General features: G+C 41.0%; 1 protein-coding gene across 1 annotated transcript in view; it reads left to right on the plus strand.

Annotated features, from left to right (window-relative positions):
- The window catches only part of LOC115081683 (protein FAM78B), a 376,846-nt gene extending 363,686 nt beyond the window's left edge, over positions 1 to 13,160 (plus strand). Inside the window, exon 2 of the mRNA XM_029586107.1 lies at positions 12,638 to 13,160. Coding sequence (XP_029441967.1) covers positions 12,638 to 13,160 — 523 coding nt within the window. The remainder of the gene's footprint in view (positions 1 to 12,637) is intronic.
- Positions 13,161 to 15,101: the final 1,941 nt, after the last annotated feature.

Genomic DNA, 15,101 nt, shown 5'->3' on the forward strand with positions numbered 1-15,101 from the left:
ACGCGCGGAGCCGCGCGTATCCACTAAAATCCTGGATCGGCGCGCGCAAGGCTATGGATTTTGTATAGCCGGCGCGCGCCGAGCTGCGCAGCCTACCCCCGTTCCCCCCAAGGCCGCTCCGAAATCGGAGCAGCCTCGGAGGGAACTTTCCTTTGCCCTCCCCTCACCTTCCCCTCCCTTCCCCTACCTAACCCACCCGCCCGGCCCTGTCTAAACCCCCCCCTTACCTTTGTCGGGGGATTTACGCCTCCCAGAGGGAGGCGTAAATCCCCGCGCGCCAGCGGGCCTCCTGCGCGCCGGGCCGCAACCTGGGGGCGGGTACGGATGGCGCGGCCACGCCCCTGGGCCGTAGCCACGCCCCCGTACCCGCCCCCAAAACGCTGCCGACACGCCCCCGAAACGCCGCGACGACCTGGCCCGCCCCCCGACACGCCCCGACACGCCCCCCTCGGAGAACCCCGGGACTTACGCGAGTCCCGGGGCTCTGCGCGCGCCGGGAGGCCTATGTAAAATAGGCTTCCCGGCGCACAGGGCCCTGCTCGCGTAAATTCGCCCGGTTTTGGGCGGATTTACGCGAGCAGGGCTCTGAAAATCCGCCCCTATGTGTCTGGTAGTGGCCTACCAGTGTCTGATCGAATTCTCAATAAAGTTTTTGTTGATTTTTTTTTGTGAAAGTGGCACCTGCCTATAAATTAAGGGATGAGCTAGGGGTGGGTGGGCGAGGGGTGGGATGTTGCGACGCAGGAGACGCATTGAAAGGTGACACGTCAGACAGGATTCTTATGGAGCCATCATCCTCTGATCATCCTCTGCCCCCTCCCCGAGGATGTTCTGTTTATTATATAGAGTTACAGAATTCCACAGCGTCTACAGTATATTATTGGCTATCCATGCTACGTGATTACTATGGTTACCATATCTCATGCTGTGCCAGTTTCAGGGAAAAACAGATATACTGTATCTAGGGCAAAAAGTTATTTATACTAAGAGGCAAGGTCTGTCTGTATAAACAAGAGCTTAAGAAATACAGACACAAGCAGACTCAGTGTCTGTTCAAATAAGTAAATACTGAAAATAGTTTATGCAAACAGATTCAGTGAGAAGTGCTGATGCAGGCCTTTCAGCTCCTTCGTGGCTTGCCAACCAAAAGAGAAAAGGCATGCATCTCTACATCTCACCTTTTCCTTAAAAATTTAAAGGAATTCCTTACGTAGTGATTTAGGTAAAAGTATGTTAGCAAAATTGGGTAAGCAATGAATCCAGCAACAGCAACATATTAAAATAACAATATAAAGTAATACAATGAGAATAGTGTTTCTGAGACCTGCCAAGTCAGATGTTATGAAATTGTGCATGTGTTCAGTAATGGTTACATTAAGGAAGGAGTGTGTTCTGGACATGTTGTGTTGCAGGGTGAATGTTTGATTGCAATATGAGTATTTCCCAATCCTGAGCCCTGTGCTACTGTCATTAGTATGTTCCCAACAAAAAGCAGCGTTCTCTTGTACCCTACTATCCAAATGCATTACTGTGTAATTGACTGGTGAATTTATAAAGACCCCTCTGTAAGTCCATGGGTAAGTAGTCCATCCTGATAGGTTAAATGGAACTGCATGCATCAATAGTCCTTCTCTGGAATGGGTTGGCATGTGCATGCAAACCCAGCAATCTATTTGGTTCAATAGTTGTGATAAAGTCTGTGCATCGGTAATGTACGTATTGGATTGCCATAGTTCTTGTTCAGAGATTGCCATGGCAGGAGGGAGAATGCAGAATAAGAAGATGCACATCACAATTGTCAATGAATTGGCGTTCAAGCAAGAAAATGCAGCAAGCAAAAAGTTCTCTGGAGTTTTTTCAAGTCCCTGCTGTTCCAGGAGCTGTGTGGATTGGGGGTTGTGAAGACTCAGGGAGAAGTTTGGAATCGGATTCTGCAGTCCTTGGTGCCACGCCATCTTTCCACGGCTTAAGGAACTCAGACTGGACCTGAGGGAGCAAGCACAGCAGCATATCCTCGTCCCCATGTTAACCAGGGGATGGGACCATGCTAAACAGGGTTAGGTAACATTCTATACAAAACTGATGGTTGTGGATTGCTAATCCTGTTCCCAAAATGATTGTCCACGGCTGTGGCCTGAATGGAATGTGATATGTTTAAATGATTTAAGGTAAACAGTACTAGGGGCATTTCCTGCTTTTTGTTTGTGTTTGTCAAAGGCTGTCTTAAGAGTAAGGTTGGCTCGCTCCACGATAGCCTGTCAGTGAGTGGGGTTGTAAGGGATGCCAAATATGTGTTTGATGTTTCATTGTTGACAAAAATCAGTGAAGGAATGGCTGCTATAAGCAGGGCCATTATCAGTTTTTAAAACAGAAGGCAATCCCATGACCGAAAAGGTAATCCCATGACCGAAAAGGTTTTTATACAGTGATTGATAACATGCTTGGTAGCTTCCCCGTTTTGGGGGGGTGTCCCATAGAAAATGTGAGAAGGTGTCAATGGTTACATGTAAAAATTTCCAGGGGGCAAAAGGAGGATAGTGAGTAACATCCATTTGCCAGATTTCATTAGCATGTAAGTGGCTCCTAATGTGAGCAATGTAAAGTTGGTGTGTGTGACCTTGGAGGGCTGATTGCAGTGTCAGAAAGAGGGATAACAGGTTCTCATCTAAGCAAGGGAAACACATCTAGAGCAAAACAAACGCAAAGAGAAAATTAGGCAAAAAGTATCAACAGTGCAGTTCCTAATGATGGCTGCAGGATGTCCTCTGTGGCAAAGGCATGGAAAAGGCTTGAAGGGATGATTTCTGAAAATCAATGGTGTATTTAGTCAAATTCAAATTAATTAATGAAAAGATTTCATCATGGCTATAATGCTACTATTACTAATCTTATATAATGTTTTCCCACTTTATTATTAAAAACAAATGAAGAAAATACTTAAGTGTACAGACAATTACATAAAAACATATATTTCACTCACAGCATGCTTCAGGTGTCAGGACATACACATAGCACAAAAGACAGAAGACAAACAATGAACACATATTTTTGACCTAAAAAAAATTAAACCAAAAAGTGGTTGGAAAATATTTGGCAAAAAGTGTGGAAAATGTTTGAAAAAATGTTTGGATAATGTTAAAAAAAAATGTTTGGATTGATCCAGTAGAAAACAAAAGTCAGAATTCTGTTTAAAATGAAAAAGAAAATAAGCTGCAAAGTGTTCATCTTCACATCTCTCATGGCGGGAAGGCTGTCAATCTGGAAAATATTAAAATCTGGCACACAGCAAAAAATTAGAATTAATTCTACTATACAATTTAATAAAATCAATTTGGATTTGCAAGAAAAAAAGCTTGGGGGAGGGGTTGCATTAAATGTAGCAACCCCTAACAGTGATTGCTTTTCAAAGAATAGGAATCATAACTTTTTTCAATGTCTCTCTGTACTATCAAAATAATCTCAATTCTCTTTCTTTTCTCCCATAATTCACATGTACAACTCCATCTTATTCACATACGCACACCTTTTAATCAACTTCCAATAATGACGCTCTATTTAAATAAACAAAACTTCTTTAAAAAAAAAAAACCTTTTCAACTCCGTAGTTCCTGTACTGGCAAGACACAGAGTTTTTATTCACTGTAAACAAAATTAAACTTTCTTGCTAAATTATGGCTATATTATTCTCAATATCTTTAACTTCTTCAGGAATCTGTTTCTAAATTTAAAGGATTAATTCATTGAATCGAGTTCTCTCCTCTGTTTAAACCAAATGAAACCTAATTTTTTTTTTGCTTGAGAAACGCTGTTCTGCCCACACTAGCCCCCGCGCCCCCCCCCCCCCCCTGCTCTCACTCTTTCTTTCTTGCTGTTAACTGTTAATTGCCTCCCGTAAGATGAAGGGAGAACCTTTGAAAAGAAAAAAAAACCTAATACTTAATACTGCTTATAACTTTCAGTAACCTCAGCTCAGTATTAAAGAAGTTTGAAAGTATAAAAGTTCAGCATTGAAGGTTGAGGGCAAAAGATGTTTGGAGCAGGAGATAATTCAGGAAGAAAAGGTATTAAGTATGTGTTGTGAGAAAGAAATATCGCATGCACTTGATGATCAGATAACAGATACAGAAATTAGGGAGAGAAACTTAAAAATCGGTACCGTATAACATTAACTTATTTAAACTACAAATCCTTATACAAAAAAAATGTACCAGCAAATGATAACATAACTAGATAGCGTCAACCAGAAACGATAAGACTAGCAAGGATTTGCTGGTCTCTTGGAAACAGATTCTATCTTAATCTACTCTGTCCTAAAATTAATATTGCAGTAAAAATGCAAATTATGTACACTGGCAATGCAAGCTGAAAGCCAACAATCATTCTGCGAAAGAGAAATGAGAAAGAAAAAATAAAGGACAGATTACACATGCATATAAAATAAGTATCTCAATTACTGAATTGCATAATTAATGCAAGCATTACATCTGCTTCATGCTTTAAACCTACATAAACTGCCTGCTGGGTTTAAACAAAACGAAACTTAAGTTGGGTTTTTTTTTTCTTTCAGCTGACTAGAGAAAGCACTCAGCATTCACCCACACTGGCTCAACCCCCCCTCTTCTCTCTGATCTTCTGCTGTTAACCCTTTAACTGATTTAGCATTTTCAAGTTCTAAACTTTTAAACACTAGTAAGTACTTTGTCAATATCAAATAATGCCTGAAATTAAATCTAATTGTTCTTACAATGCCATAGTACAGGGCAGAAAGCAAAACAGTGAGGCTAAACAAGATAGGATAGGAAAGAAGTAGAAAAAAAATAAAAATAAATTATCTCATTTCAGAACTTTGGCCAAACATCCACTCCGTTTGAAAAAAAACTTCAGAAATTAAATCTAAACATGGCAAATAAACTAGTATCACTTCTGATAAACATTCATTAAGTATGCTGGACAATTTGAAAAAGAAAATCTTTTACTTCTATAAGAGAAACAGGCTTCCTTGTGCTATAGCTTAGCCAAGGGTTAAATTCGGATTCTTGTACCTAGAGAATGGCATTCCTAGGGGCGGGGTAATGTCGCTGGCCCGGAATCTAGTTTCCCTGACTGACACTTCTACACTGATTTTCCCAATGGAAACCCTTTTTGCATTTTGGGCATACTGTTTTCGGACGGCATTTGGAAGCACCGGCGGAGTCAGTACCTTTGTAGGCACTGCCACCCAGGGCACAGCACTGCTGTTTAAAATGGCCAGGCTTTTTACAATTGAAACATGTCCTTTTTGCCTTTTGAAATTGACCTGTGTGCAAGTCGGCTGCCAGTGTGTCCATAAAGGCATGAGTGCCAATGTCCATGCAAGCCTGTAGCATGTCTAGTAAGGTGTTGTGTACTTTACTGACTATGGATTGCAGAGCTTTCCTACAATCTGCATTTGCATTTTCAAAGGCTAATTTCTTTAGTAGGTCAGCGCTCGCTTCTGGACTGTTTACCTGACGCTGAATGGCTTTTTGCAGCCGAGCTATAAATTGTAGGTAAGATTCTGTGGCTGCCTGTTGGGTCATTGTAAATGATTTTGTGGCTTTACCTGAATCAGGAACCTTCTTAAAGGCTTTGATCACACAGCGATTGATCACTGGAAAGGCAGCAGCAGGCATCCCCACTGCTTGTGTTCCAGCGTTGAAAATTGTCCCACCCCGTAAAGTTGGTCAGGGATATACGCTCTTCCCGAGGCATTGCCAGCTATGAGGGCTTCCCTTTGATATTCTGAGTCCCAGACCACATACTGAGCAGGGGTAAGGATCATACGTGCCAGATCTTTCCAATCTTGGGGAATTAATTTATAGCCATTCGCAATTCCCTCTAACAGCCCACGAGAATAGGTGGAATGAATGTCTGTTTCTGTTAAAATAGTGTAAGGCAGTGCTGACCAGTGATACTGAATCTCACCCTGGGCATTAGGTACCTCCGTGATGGGAAATGCTTGAAGCCCCTCTAATAATTCCTCCCCTGTGAGATTTCCTGTCACCTGTTCTTGGTGAAACCCCATGCAGACTGCACCACATAAATCATTAGGTGGAGCGGTGTTCTGCGATGGTAATTTATCTGGACAAGTCGGTGATGCAGAATCAACGACTGTCACAGGCAATGGCAGCTGGGGGTACAGGGAGGTAGTCTGTGGTGAAGGGGTTGGAGGGGGAGGTGGATGGAAGTTAAATTCTTTGATTTCAGCCTCTTTGTTTTCCTGGGATTTTTCCCCCGAGGCAGACTCTGAGGATGCCACGGAAGCCTGGGCTAGGGACGGTGCCTTGTGACTGTGTGTCCCTAGATTTTCTATCGCTTCCGTGCATTTTTGCCAAAGCAATCGATGTTTGATTGAGGCACGCGGGGGTGCGTGCAAGGCATTTCCCAGCCTGATGCAGTCCTGGACATCCAAAGTACCAGCCTTTGGATATCGGTTTTCTATGTCTTTCAACATATTTTCTATATCTCCTAGCCTGGCATTAATTGCCTGTCCTTTTGTAATAAAGAAAGGATTTCTCACTATATTCTGTAACTCTTGTGCATGAAACATCTGCTGAGCTAACAGTCCCCTCCCCCTACTCACGAATGTGGGAGCGAATTTCGCTGAGGCGGTGCACCTGGGCTTCTCCGGCCCGGATGAGTAGGAGGATGTATCAGGCTGATAGTGGGGGTTGGGAGTTGGAGCTCTGAAATTAAATTAGGAGATTATCCAGCTGCCTTTAAAGGCTGGTCACTAACTTTCTGTGTCTGCATAGCAGGAAATTCAGTGGTGTAGGATGGAGGGGGAGAGGGAGGGAGAACATAGGGAGGTGCAGTGGGAGCTAAAGTCTCCTGCTGAGAGAAAGCATCTGGAGACTGGCATACATTGTCAGAATTCCTACCCTGCTTTTCTACTACTGGTGTAAGCGTTTCTGCCTGTGTCGGTGCTGAAACTATATCTATATCTATTACAAGGTTTGGCTGCCCCTTATTACCTCTCACCCTGTCCTCTGACAGTCGCTCCAGCTCCATCTTCAGATGGTCTCTTTCCAGTCACAGCTCCTCCTCCTTGCTCTGGCTGCACTGGTTCACCAGGGCTTCCAGCAGTGCCTGGATGTGGATGAGTTTAAAGTGCAGCTCGGAGATTCTGCTCATCAAGGCTAGTAAGGTGTAGCAGTTCCATGATGCGGATGATTTTCAGGGCCAGCTCAAGATCCTCCATGGCAAGTAATTGAGTCCATGGATGGGTCACCAGATGTTGCGACGCAGGAGATGCATTGAAAGGAGACACGTCAGACAGGATTCTTATGGAGCCATCATCCTCTGATCATCCTCTGCCCCCTCCCTGAGGATGTTCTGTTTATTATATAGAGTTACAGAATTCCACAGCGTCTACAGTATATTATTGGCTATCCGTGCTACGTGATTACTATGGTAACCATATCTCATGCTGTGCCGGTTTCAGGGAAAAACAGGTATACTGTATCTAGGGCAAGGTCTGTCTGTATAAACAAGAGCTTAAGAAATACAGACACAAGCCGACTCAGTGTCTGTTCAAATAAGTAAATACTGAAAATTGTTTACGCAAACAGATTCAGTGAGAAGTGCTGATGCAGGCCTTTCAGCTCCTTCGTGGCTTGCCAACCAAAAGAGAAAAGGCATGCATCTCTACAGTGGGAGGGTTGGCAAATACAAACAGTCTAACTTCAGTTAGTCAGCCAGAGTGACTCACTGCTCTCTTGATTAACAAATGTTGGTCCCTATTCAAACCCAATCACACTACCTCAACACCTTTTTTACTTAGGTATACACTGCTCCTAGCTTATTTCTAGCTTCTGGCTACTTTTTTTGGGGGGGGGGGGGGGTTTGTGGGGTTTTTTTTTTTCAATACAAACACTCAGTTCTTTAAAAGTCTGCAGAACACTCAGTTCTGCAGACTTTTAAAAATAAACACACTACCTACTGCTTACTAGCTACCTTATTGACTGACTATTTAAAAATACAAACAGTCACTGCCTTTCTGACTATTAAAGGTACAAACACACAAACACACTAAATAATATTCCAAAATAGTTAACTTTGCCCCAATACTTTTAAAAAAGACAATGTCCCAAGCAAAAACTTACTGATTCCTTTCAGCCACCTCTCAGTGTTCCCACTGGAATGTAACCCCAATATTTAAAAAGGGCTCCAGGGGCGATCCGGGAAACTACAGACCAGTTAGCCTGACTTCAGTGCCAGGAAAAATAGTGGAAAGTGTTCTAAACATCAAAATCATAGAACATATAGAAAGACATGGTTTAATGGAACAAAGTCAGCATGGCTTTACCCAAGGCAAGCCTTGCCTTGCAAATCTGCAAGGCTTTTTTGAAGGAGTTAATAAACATGTGGATAAAGGTGAACTGGTAGATGTATACTTGGATTTTCAGAAGGCGTTTGACAAAGTTCCTCATGAGAGGCTTCTAGGAAAAGTAAAAAGTCATGGGATAGGTGGTGATGTCCTTCCGTGGATTGCAAACTGGCTAAAAGACAGGAAACAGAGAGTAGGATTAAATGGACAATTTTCTCAATGGAAGGGAGTGGGCAGTGGAGTGCCTCAGGGATCTGTATTGGGACCCTTACTTTTCAATATATTTATAAATGATCTGGAAAGAAATATGACGAGTGAGATAATCAAATTTGCAGATGTTACAAAATTGTTCAGAGTAGTTAAATCAAGCAGATTGTGATAAATTGCAGGAAGACCTTGTGAGACTGGAAAATTGGGCATCAAAATGGCAGATGAAATTTAATATGGATAAGTGCAAGGTGATGCATTTAGGAAAAAATGCTAGGTTCCATATTAGGTGCTACAACCCAAGAAAGATCTAGGCGTCATAGTGCATAACACATTGAAATCGTCGGTTCAGTGTGCTGCGGCAGTCAAAAAAGCAAATAGAATGTTGGGAATTATTAGAAATGGAATGGTGAATAAAACGGAAAATATCATAATGCCTCTGTATCGCTCCATGGTGAGACCGCACCTTGAATACTGTATACAATTCTGGTTGCCGCATCTCAAGAAAGATATAATTGCGATGGAGAAGGTACAGAGAAGGGCTACCAAAATGATAAGGGGAATGGAACAGCTCCCCTATGAGGAAAGACTAAAGAGGTTAGGACTTTTTAGCTTGGAGAAGAGACGGCTGAGGGGGGATATGATAGAGATGTTTAAAATCATGAGAGGTCTAGAACGGGTAGATGTGAATTGGTTATTTACTCTTTCAGATAACACTGGGCAACAAATTTTCACAAAAGTCATGTAACAGAAATGAAATTAGTCAATTCTTATCCATGTGCTAAACACGAATGTGACTGTGAAAATGCAAAATTGGCTCTAGTTTTTTTGTAATATGCAATAATATAATTACATCTTGAACTGTATGCCAATAGCTCACTGGGCAACAAATTTTCACAAAAGTCATGTTACTGAAATGAAATTAGTCAATTCTTATACATTTCCATGTGCTAAATATGAATGTGACTGTGAAAATGCAAAATTGGCTCTAGTTTTTTGTAATATGCAATAATATAATTACTTCTTGAATTGTATGCTGATAGTAGGAGACCTACGGTTAATACTAGAGATGTGAATCGGAACCAGAATCGGTTCGCATTTCAGTTCCGATTCACATCTCTAGTTAATACCATTTGAAAAATGAAGTCATAGACTATGTCTTAGATTTCTTTGCTTGTCTCTTGTACACCTGTTCGGGAGCATCTCTTAGGAGTTTCCAGCAGTAGTCAGCCACATGAATATTTCAAATGCTCACCCTTTCTGACTGGGCTTCATATAGTACACTGCTGACATCAGCTTACTCAGCAGCAGCATGGCAGTCGAACTGCATTGCATCAGAAAATGATGTAATAAACTCTGAATGATGTGTGCATGATGGTATTATGCAATATGATGCAATATTTCATCATTCTAGGCTATCCTACTGGATAAATTTACATGACTAAACATAGAAAGTGAGCTATATTAAATATCTTCAAAACGAGAGCCAATAAAAACTTTTCATGGTCATATTCGTGTTCAGCACAACAAGATACTACAGAGTAGGACCTTTTTAGGTCAGTAACACTTTCATTGTTGCCCAGTGTAATAGAAAGACTAGGGGGCACTCCATGAAGTTAGCATGTGGCATATTTAAAACTAATTGGAGAAAGTTCTTTTTTACTCAACGCACAATTAAACTCTGGAATTTGTTGCCAGAGGATGTGGTTAGTGCAGTTAGTATAGCTGTGTTTAAAAAAGGATTGGATAAGTTCTTGGAGGAGAAGTCCATTACCTGCTATTAATTAAGTTGACTTAGAAAATAGCCACTGCTATTACTAGCAACGATAACATGGAATAGATTTAGTTCTTGGGTACTTGCCAGGATCTTATGGCCTGGATTGGCCATTGTTGGAAACAGAATGCTGGGCCTGATGGACCCTTGGTCTGACCCAGTATGGCATGTTCTTATGTTCTTATGTTCTTATGGTCCAAGTACGGATCCCTGAGGCACTCCATTGTTTACCCTGGCCTTTTCCACTCAGAAAATTGACCATTTAATCCTATTCTCTGTTTTCTGTCTTTTAACCTGATGTAATCCACGAAAAGATATCGCCTCCTATCCCATGACTTTTTAGTTTTCTTAGAAGCCTCTCTTGAGGGACTTTGTCAAACACCTTCTGAAAATCCAAATACACTACATCTACCAGTTCACCTTTATCCACATATTTATTAACCCCTTCAAAAAAAATGAAGCACATTTCTGAGGCAAGACTTCCCTTGGGTAAATCCATGTTGACTGTGTTCCATTAAACTATGTCTTTCTATATGCTCTGTGATTTTGATCTTTAGAATAATTTCCACTATTTTTCCCAGCACTGAAATCAGACTCACTGGTCTATAGTTTCTCAGATCACCCCGGAACCCTTTTCAAATATTGGGGTTATATTGGCCACCCTCCAGTCTTCAGGAACAATGGATGATTTTAATGATAGGATACACATTTTAACTAATAGATCTGAAATTTCATTTTTAAGTTCCTTCAGAACCCTGGGATGCATACCATCTGGTCCAGGTGATTTCTTTCTCTTTAGTTTGTCGATCTGGCCTACTACATCTTCCAGGTTCACAGTGATTTGGTTCAGTTCATCTGACTCATCACCCTTGAAAATCATCTCTGGAACCGGTATCTCCCCACTCTTCCTCATTAGTAAACATAGAAGCAAAGAATTAATTTAGTCTTTCTGCAATGGCCTTATCTTCCCTAAGAGCCCCTTTAACCCCTTGGTCATCTAACGGTCCAACCGACTCCCTCACAGGTTTCTTGTTTTGGATAGATTTATTATGAGTTTTGACTTTATGGCCAACTTCGTTTCAAATTCTCTCTTAGCCTGCCTTATCAATGTTTTACCCTTAATTTGACAATCCTTATGCTTTTTCCTATTTTCTTCAGATGGATTCTTCTTCCAATTTTTGAAGGATTTTTTTTTTTGTGGCTAAAATAGCCTCTTTCACCTCACCTTTTAACCAAGCCGGTAATCATTTCACCTTCCTTCCATCTTTCTTAAGGTCCTGGGCACCGGGACACCACCTTTCTCTGTCCTCACTGAAGTGCAGAGGGACAGATCTTCCCTAACCTCTGCCTCCCAAAGAAAGAGTTCCCCGTGTCTTCTCCCCAGTATCCAGGAGTTTCATCAGGCTTCCTACAAATTAAAGTCTTTTCAAAAGCCCATATTATCCTGGGATACAAACCTATCCACTAAAGAGTGGATAAGTAGGGAAGATCCCTAACCTATCTCACAGGCTCCCAACTGAAGTCCTACAGAGCAGGCCCAAAAATACAAATTAGGAAAAAGTTTGTAACACCTCCAATATCCTAAAAAACAATTCACACTGCCCCCAGATTTCTCTGCTTATAAATCTTCTCTGCTTATAAATCTTCCTAATGGGGATGGCCATTCCAGCTCCCTCAAAAGGAGAGGCTGCATTTGAATGGTAACCTCCACCTTTCACTAACTTACACTTCTCTAGCTAAATTAATGGTTCATCCAGTGCTAGATGAGAGGCGATCATATAAGGATTGTTAGAGATTGAGTGATAGCATTCATAAAGAGAAGGATCTAATGAGTCATTTTTCAGGATAGATGGCGTATCTGATTTGTACATTTTGTCCCCTGGATATTGTATTTATTTATTTATCTATTTCATCTTGCTTGGTAACCTTGCTGCAGCTTTGTACATAGGTCCCTCAAGGTAAAAAAATATCTACTAAGGGGAATTTCACATAAACATCAACCAATCAAGTGTATTTTTGCAATTATAAAATGTCCATGTTCACTTTTAGTTTTTTCCAAAACTAAAATATTATAACTTACTAAATATTATTAATAACTACCTGTTCCCCTGGTTTAGGTTCATTTATTATAGTAAAATTTAGCTGCATTAAAATGTCAGAAACCATTTGTAAGGGGAGGATAATCTCATAGATGTTGTGTTTCCAGGATAATGGTAACATATCTTTAGTGAATCAGGTGAGTGTTTTCCAACCCAGTTTATAATCTTACTTGAGTCATAACATATCTTTCCTTCTCTTTCATATACTAGGTCAAGCTGGGAGCTCCCTGATTTGAGAGAAGGGCGGGTGAAAGCTATCAGTGACTCTGATGGAGTGAGTTACCCCTGGTATGGGAATACTACTGAGACTGTGACATTAATAGGGCCTACCAACAAAATCTCCAGATTTTCAGTCAGCATGAATGATAATTTTTACCCTAGTGTGACATGGGCTATCCCAGTGAGTGAGAGTAACATGCCACTACTGACTAGAATTAAGAGAGACCAAAGCTTTACCACCTGGCTGGTGGCTATGAATATAACATCAAAAGAAAAAATAATTTTGCAGACCATAAAGTGGAGGATGAAAGTGGACATTGAGGTGGATCCCTCACAGGTCTTGGGACAGCGAGCCAAGTTGGTCGGAAGGATTCAACAGGAACAACCAAGGCTTCTCAGTAGGATGGAGCCCATCCCACCAAATGCGCTAGTGAAACCCAATGCCAATGATGCCCAGGTCTTAATGTGGCGACCTAAAAGAGGACAACCATTAATAGTAATACCATCAAAATAGGAGAGAAAGTACTTCAAGGTTTTTAAAACTGGATTTCATTTCAACCAAGCAGACATTAATGATTTGTCTGCTTGGAAGCAGTAAGTGAATACAGAATACTGGCTGCCCTGGAATAGTATTTCATCTAAAGAATCAATGGATTATGATGCAAAAGAACAAAATCAAGTATGGATTTGTAATAAAGAAATGTGTTCATCTTGGGCCTTTTAACATAAAATAGTTCCTTTTATAAACAAAAAATGAAGAACATAATTTGGTTCATCTACAATATACATCTGCGAGAATGTGTTTATTAATCTTTGTGACCAATTCTACTCCTGAAGCAAATATACATTCATAAACTTCCAAATAAAGGTCTAGGAAGTTTACTGAAAATGACTGAAAATGAGGCTTGGAAAAATCTTACACTATCATATTTTATTCACAGCAAACGTTTAATAAGGAGACAATTTTTATAAACAATCTAGTGGTAAGGTGCACAAATACATTTGTATCCACATACCTTTAATGAATATTCAAAGGGAAATTATCTGTCAGAAAAACAGCAGCAAATCTCTGCGAGATAGTCTGGATAGCACAGTTAGCCGAATAAACGTATCCGGCTAACTTTGGAGGCATATTCAACAGTACAGCCACACTACTGAATATAGCTGGCAATCTTAGGAGGTCATTTATCAAAATGCGCTAAGGCTTTTTTGCATGTGTTAAGTGCTTAGCGCATGCGATAGCACCATATTGTATGGTGCGATGCAAGTATGGAAAATAGGAGGAGTTAGCCCATCTGAGAAGAGCTATTGCACAGACTTATTGCTGATTTTAACAACACCTTTTTGAATTGTGTTTGGTAAGGTTTTATTGCCTTGTGTGATGTCTCCTGCAAGGGGGGTGGGGGGGAGGGAGAGGGAGAGAGAGAGACTGGCCATAATGTCAACTCCCTAGATAGGTATTTGTATCCCTATGGTAGGCCCACCTAGTAACTCAAGATGAGGTTTAGGTATCAGTGTAGGGGGTTAGGGGCCCCTTTGACATTCAATGTTAGACGTACGAACAGAACAGTGGTCTCTTGTCAACATTTGATGACCCTCGGAGTGAGGAAACTCACTCCAAGATGAGATTTGGGCAATGTTCTCTCAACCTAGCTGTCCATCAAGCTAACTTAGCTTGATGGACAGCTAACCTAGCTGTCTATTTGCACTAACTTAGCTCTTCACATAGGTAAGTAGCACAAAATGAATATTTGCATAAACCACACCCCTTTTTGCTATCACATGCAATACTTACCGCATTTTGATAAATCCAGGTCTTAAGTAGTTAGATGGTTAATTTTAGGACAGCTCTTTGACTCAACCAGACATAGCCAGCTAAGTCATCCAGCTAACCAGCTAACTGAATATTAGAGCTAGCTGGTTAACTTAGCTGGCTAACTCAACTCCTCTCAGTTATGCCTCCAGAAAGCCCTGATTTATACAGCTAAATTCTAGCCTCCTAAGTTATTAGCAAGTTAGAATTTAGCTGGATAAAAGCTGAATATAGCTGGGTACGCCATTTAAACAGATAACTTTTCAGTTATCCATCTAAATGGCTTTTGAATATTGACCTCTGCCTGTTTATTTGACAATGCAATTATATGTGTATAGTTTACTTTTGTGACATAAAGATGCCCCAAAACATCTCCTGATAATCTGACTGCATAGAGTAAAAGTCTGTGCATAAGTTTAGCAGCTATGTGGGGTGCACTTTTCACCCTAGGAAATCTACCTAGGAAAGGGCAATGTTCAAAATAATCTGACCACATTAAAACAAATTAACATACCTAGAATACCCTTCTCAGCCCAGCTGGATATAAAGGAGGCATTTCCAGAAGCATAATTAGGTTAGGAGAGCACAAAAGAGCAAGGCAAAGTATAAGAACATAAGAACTGCCATACTGGGTCAGACCAA

The sequence above is a fragment of the Rhinatrema bivittatum genome, unplaced genomic scaffold (genome assembly GCF_901001135.1).
Source record: "Rhinatrema bivittatum unplaced genomic scaffold, aRhiBiv1.1, whole genome shotgun sequence".
Classification (NCBI taxonomy): domain Eukaryota; kingdom Metazoa; phylum Chordata; class Amphibia; order Gymnophiona; family Rhinatrematidae; genus Rhinatrema; species Rhinatrema bivittatum.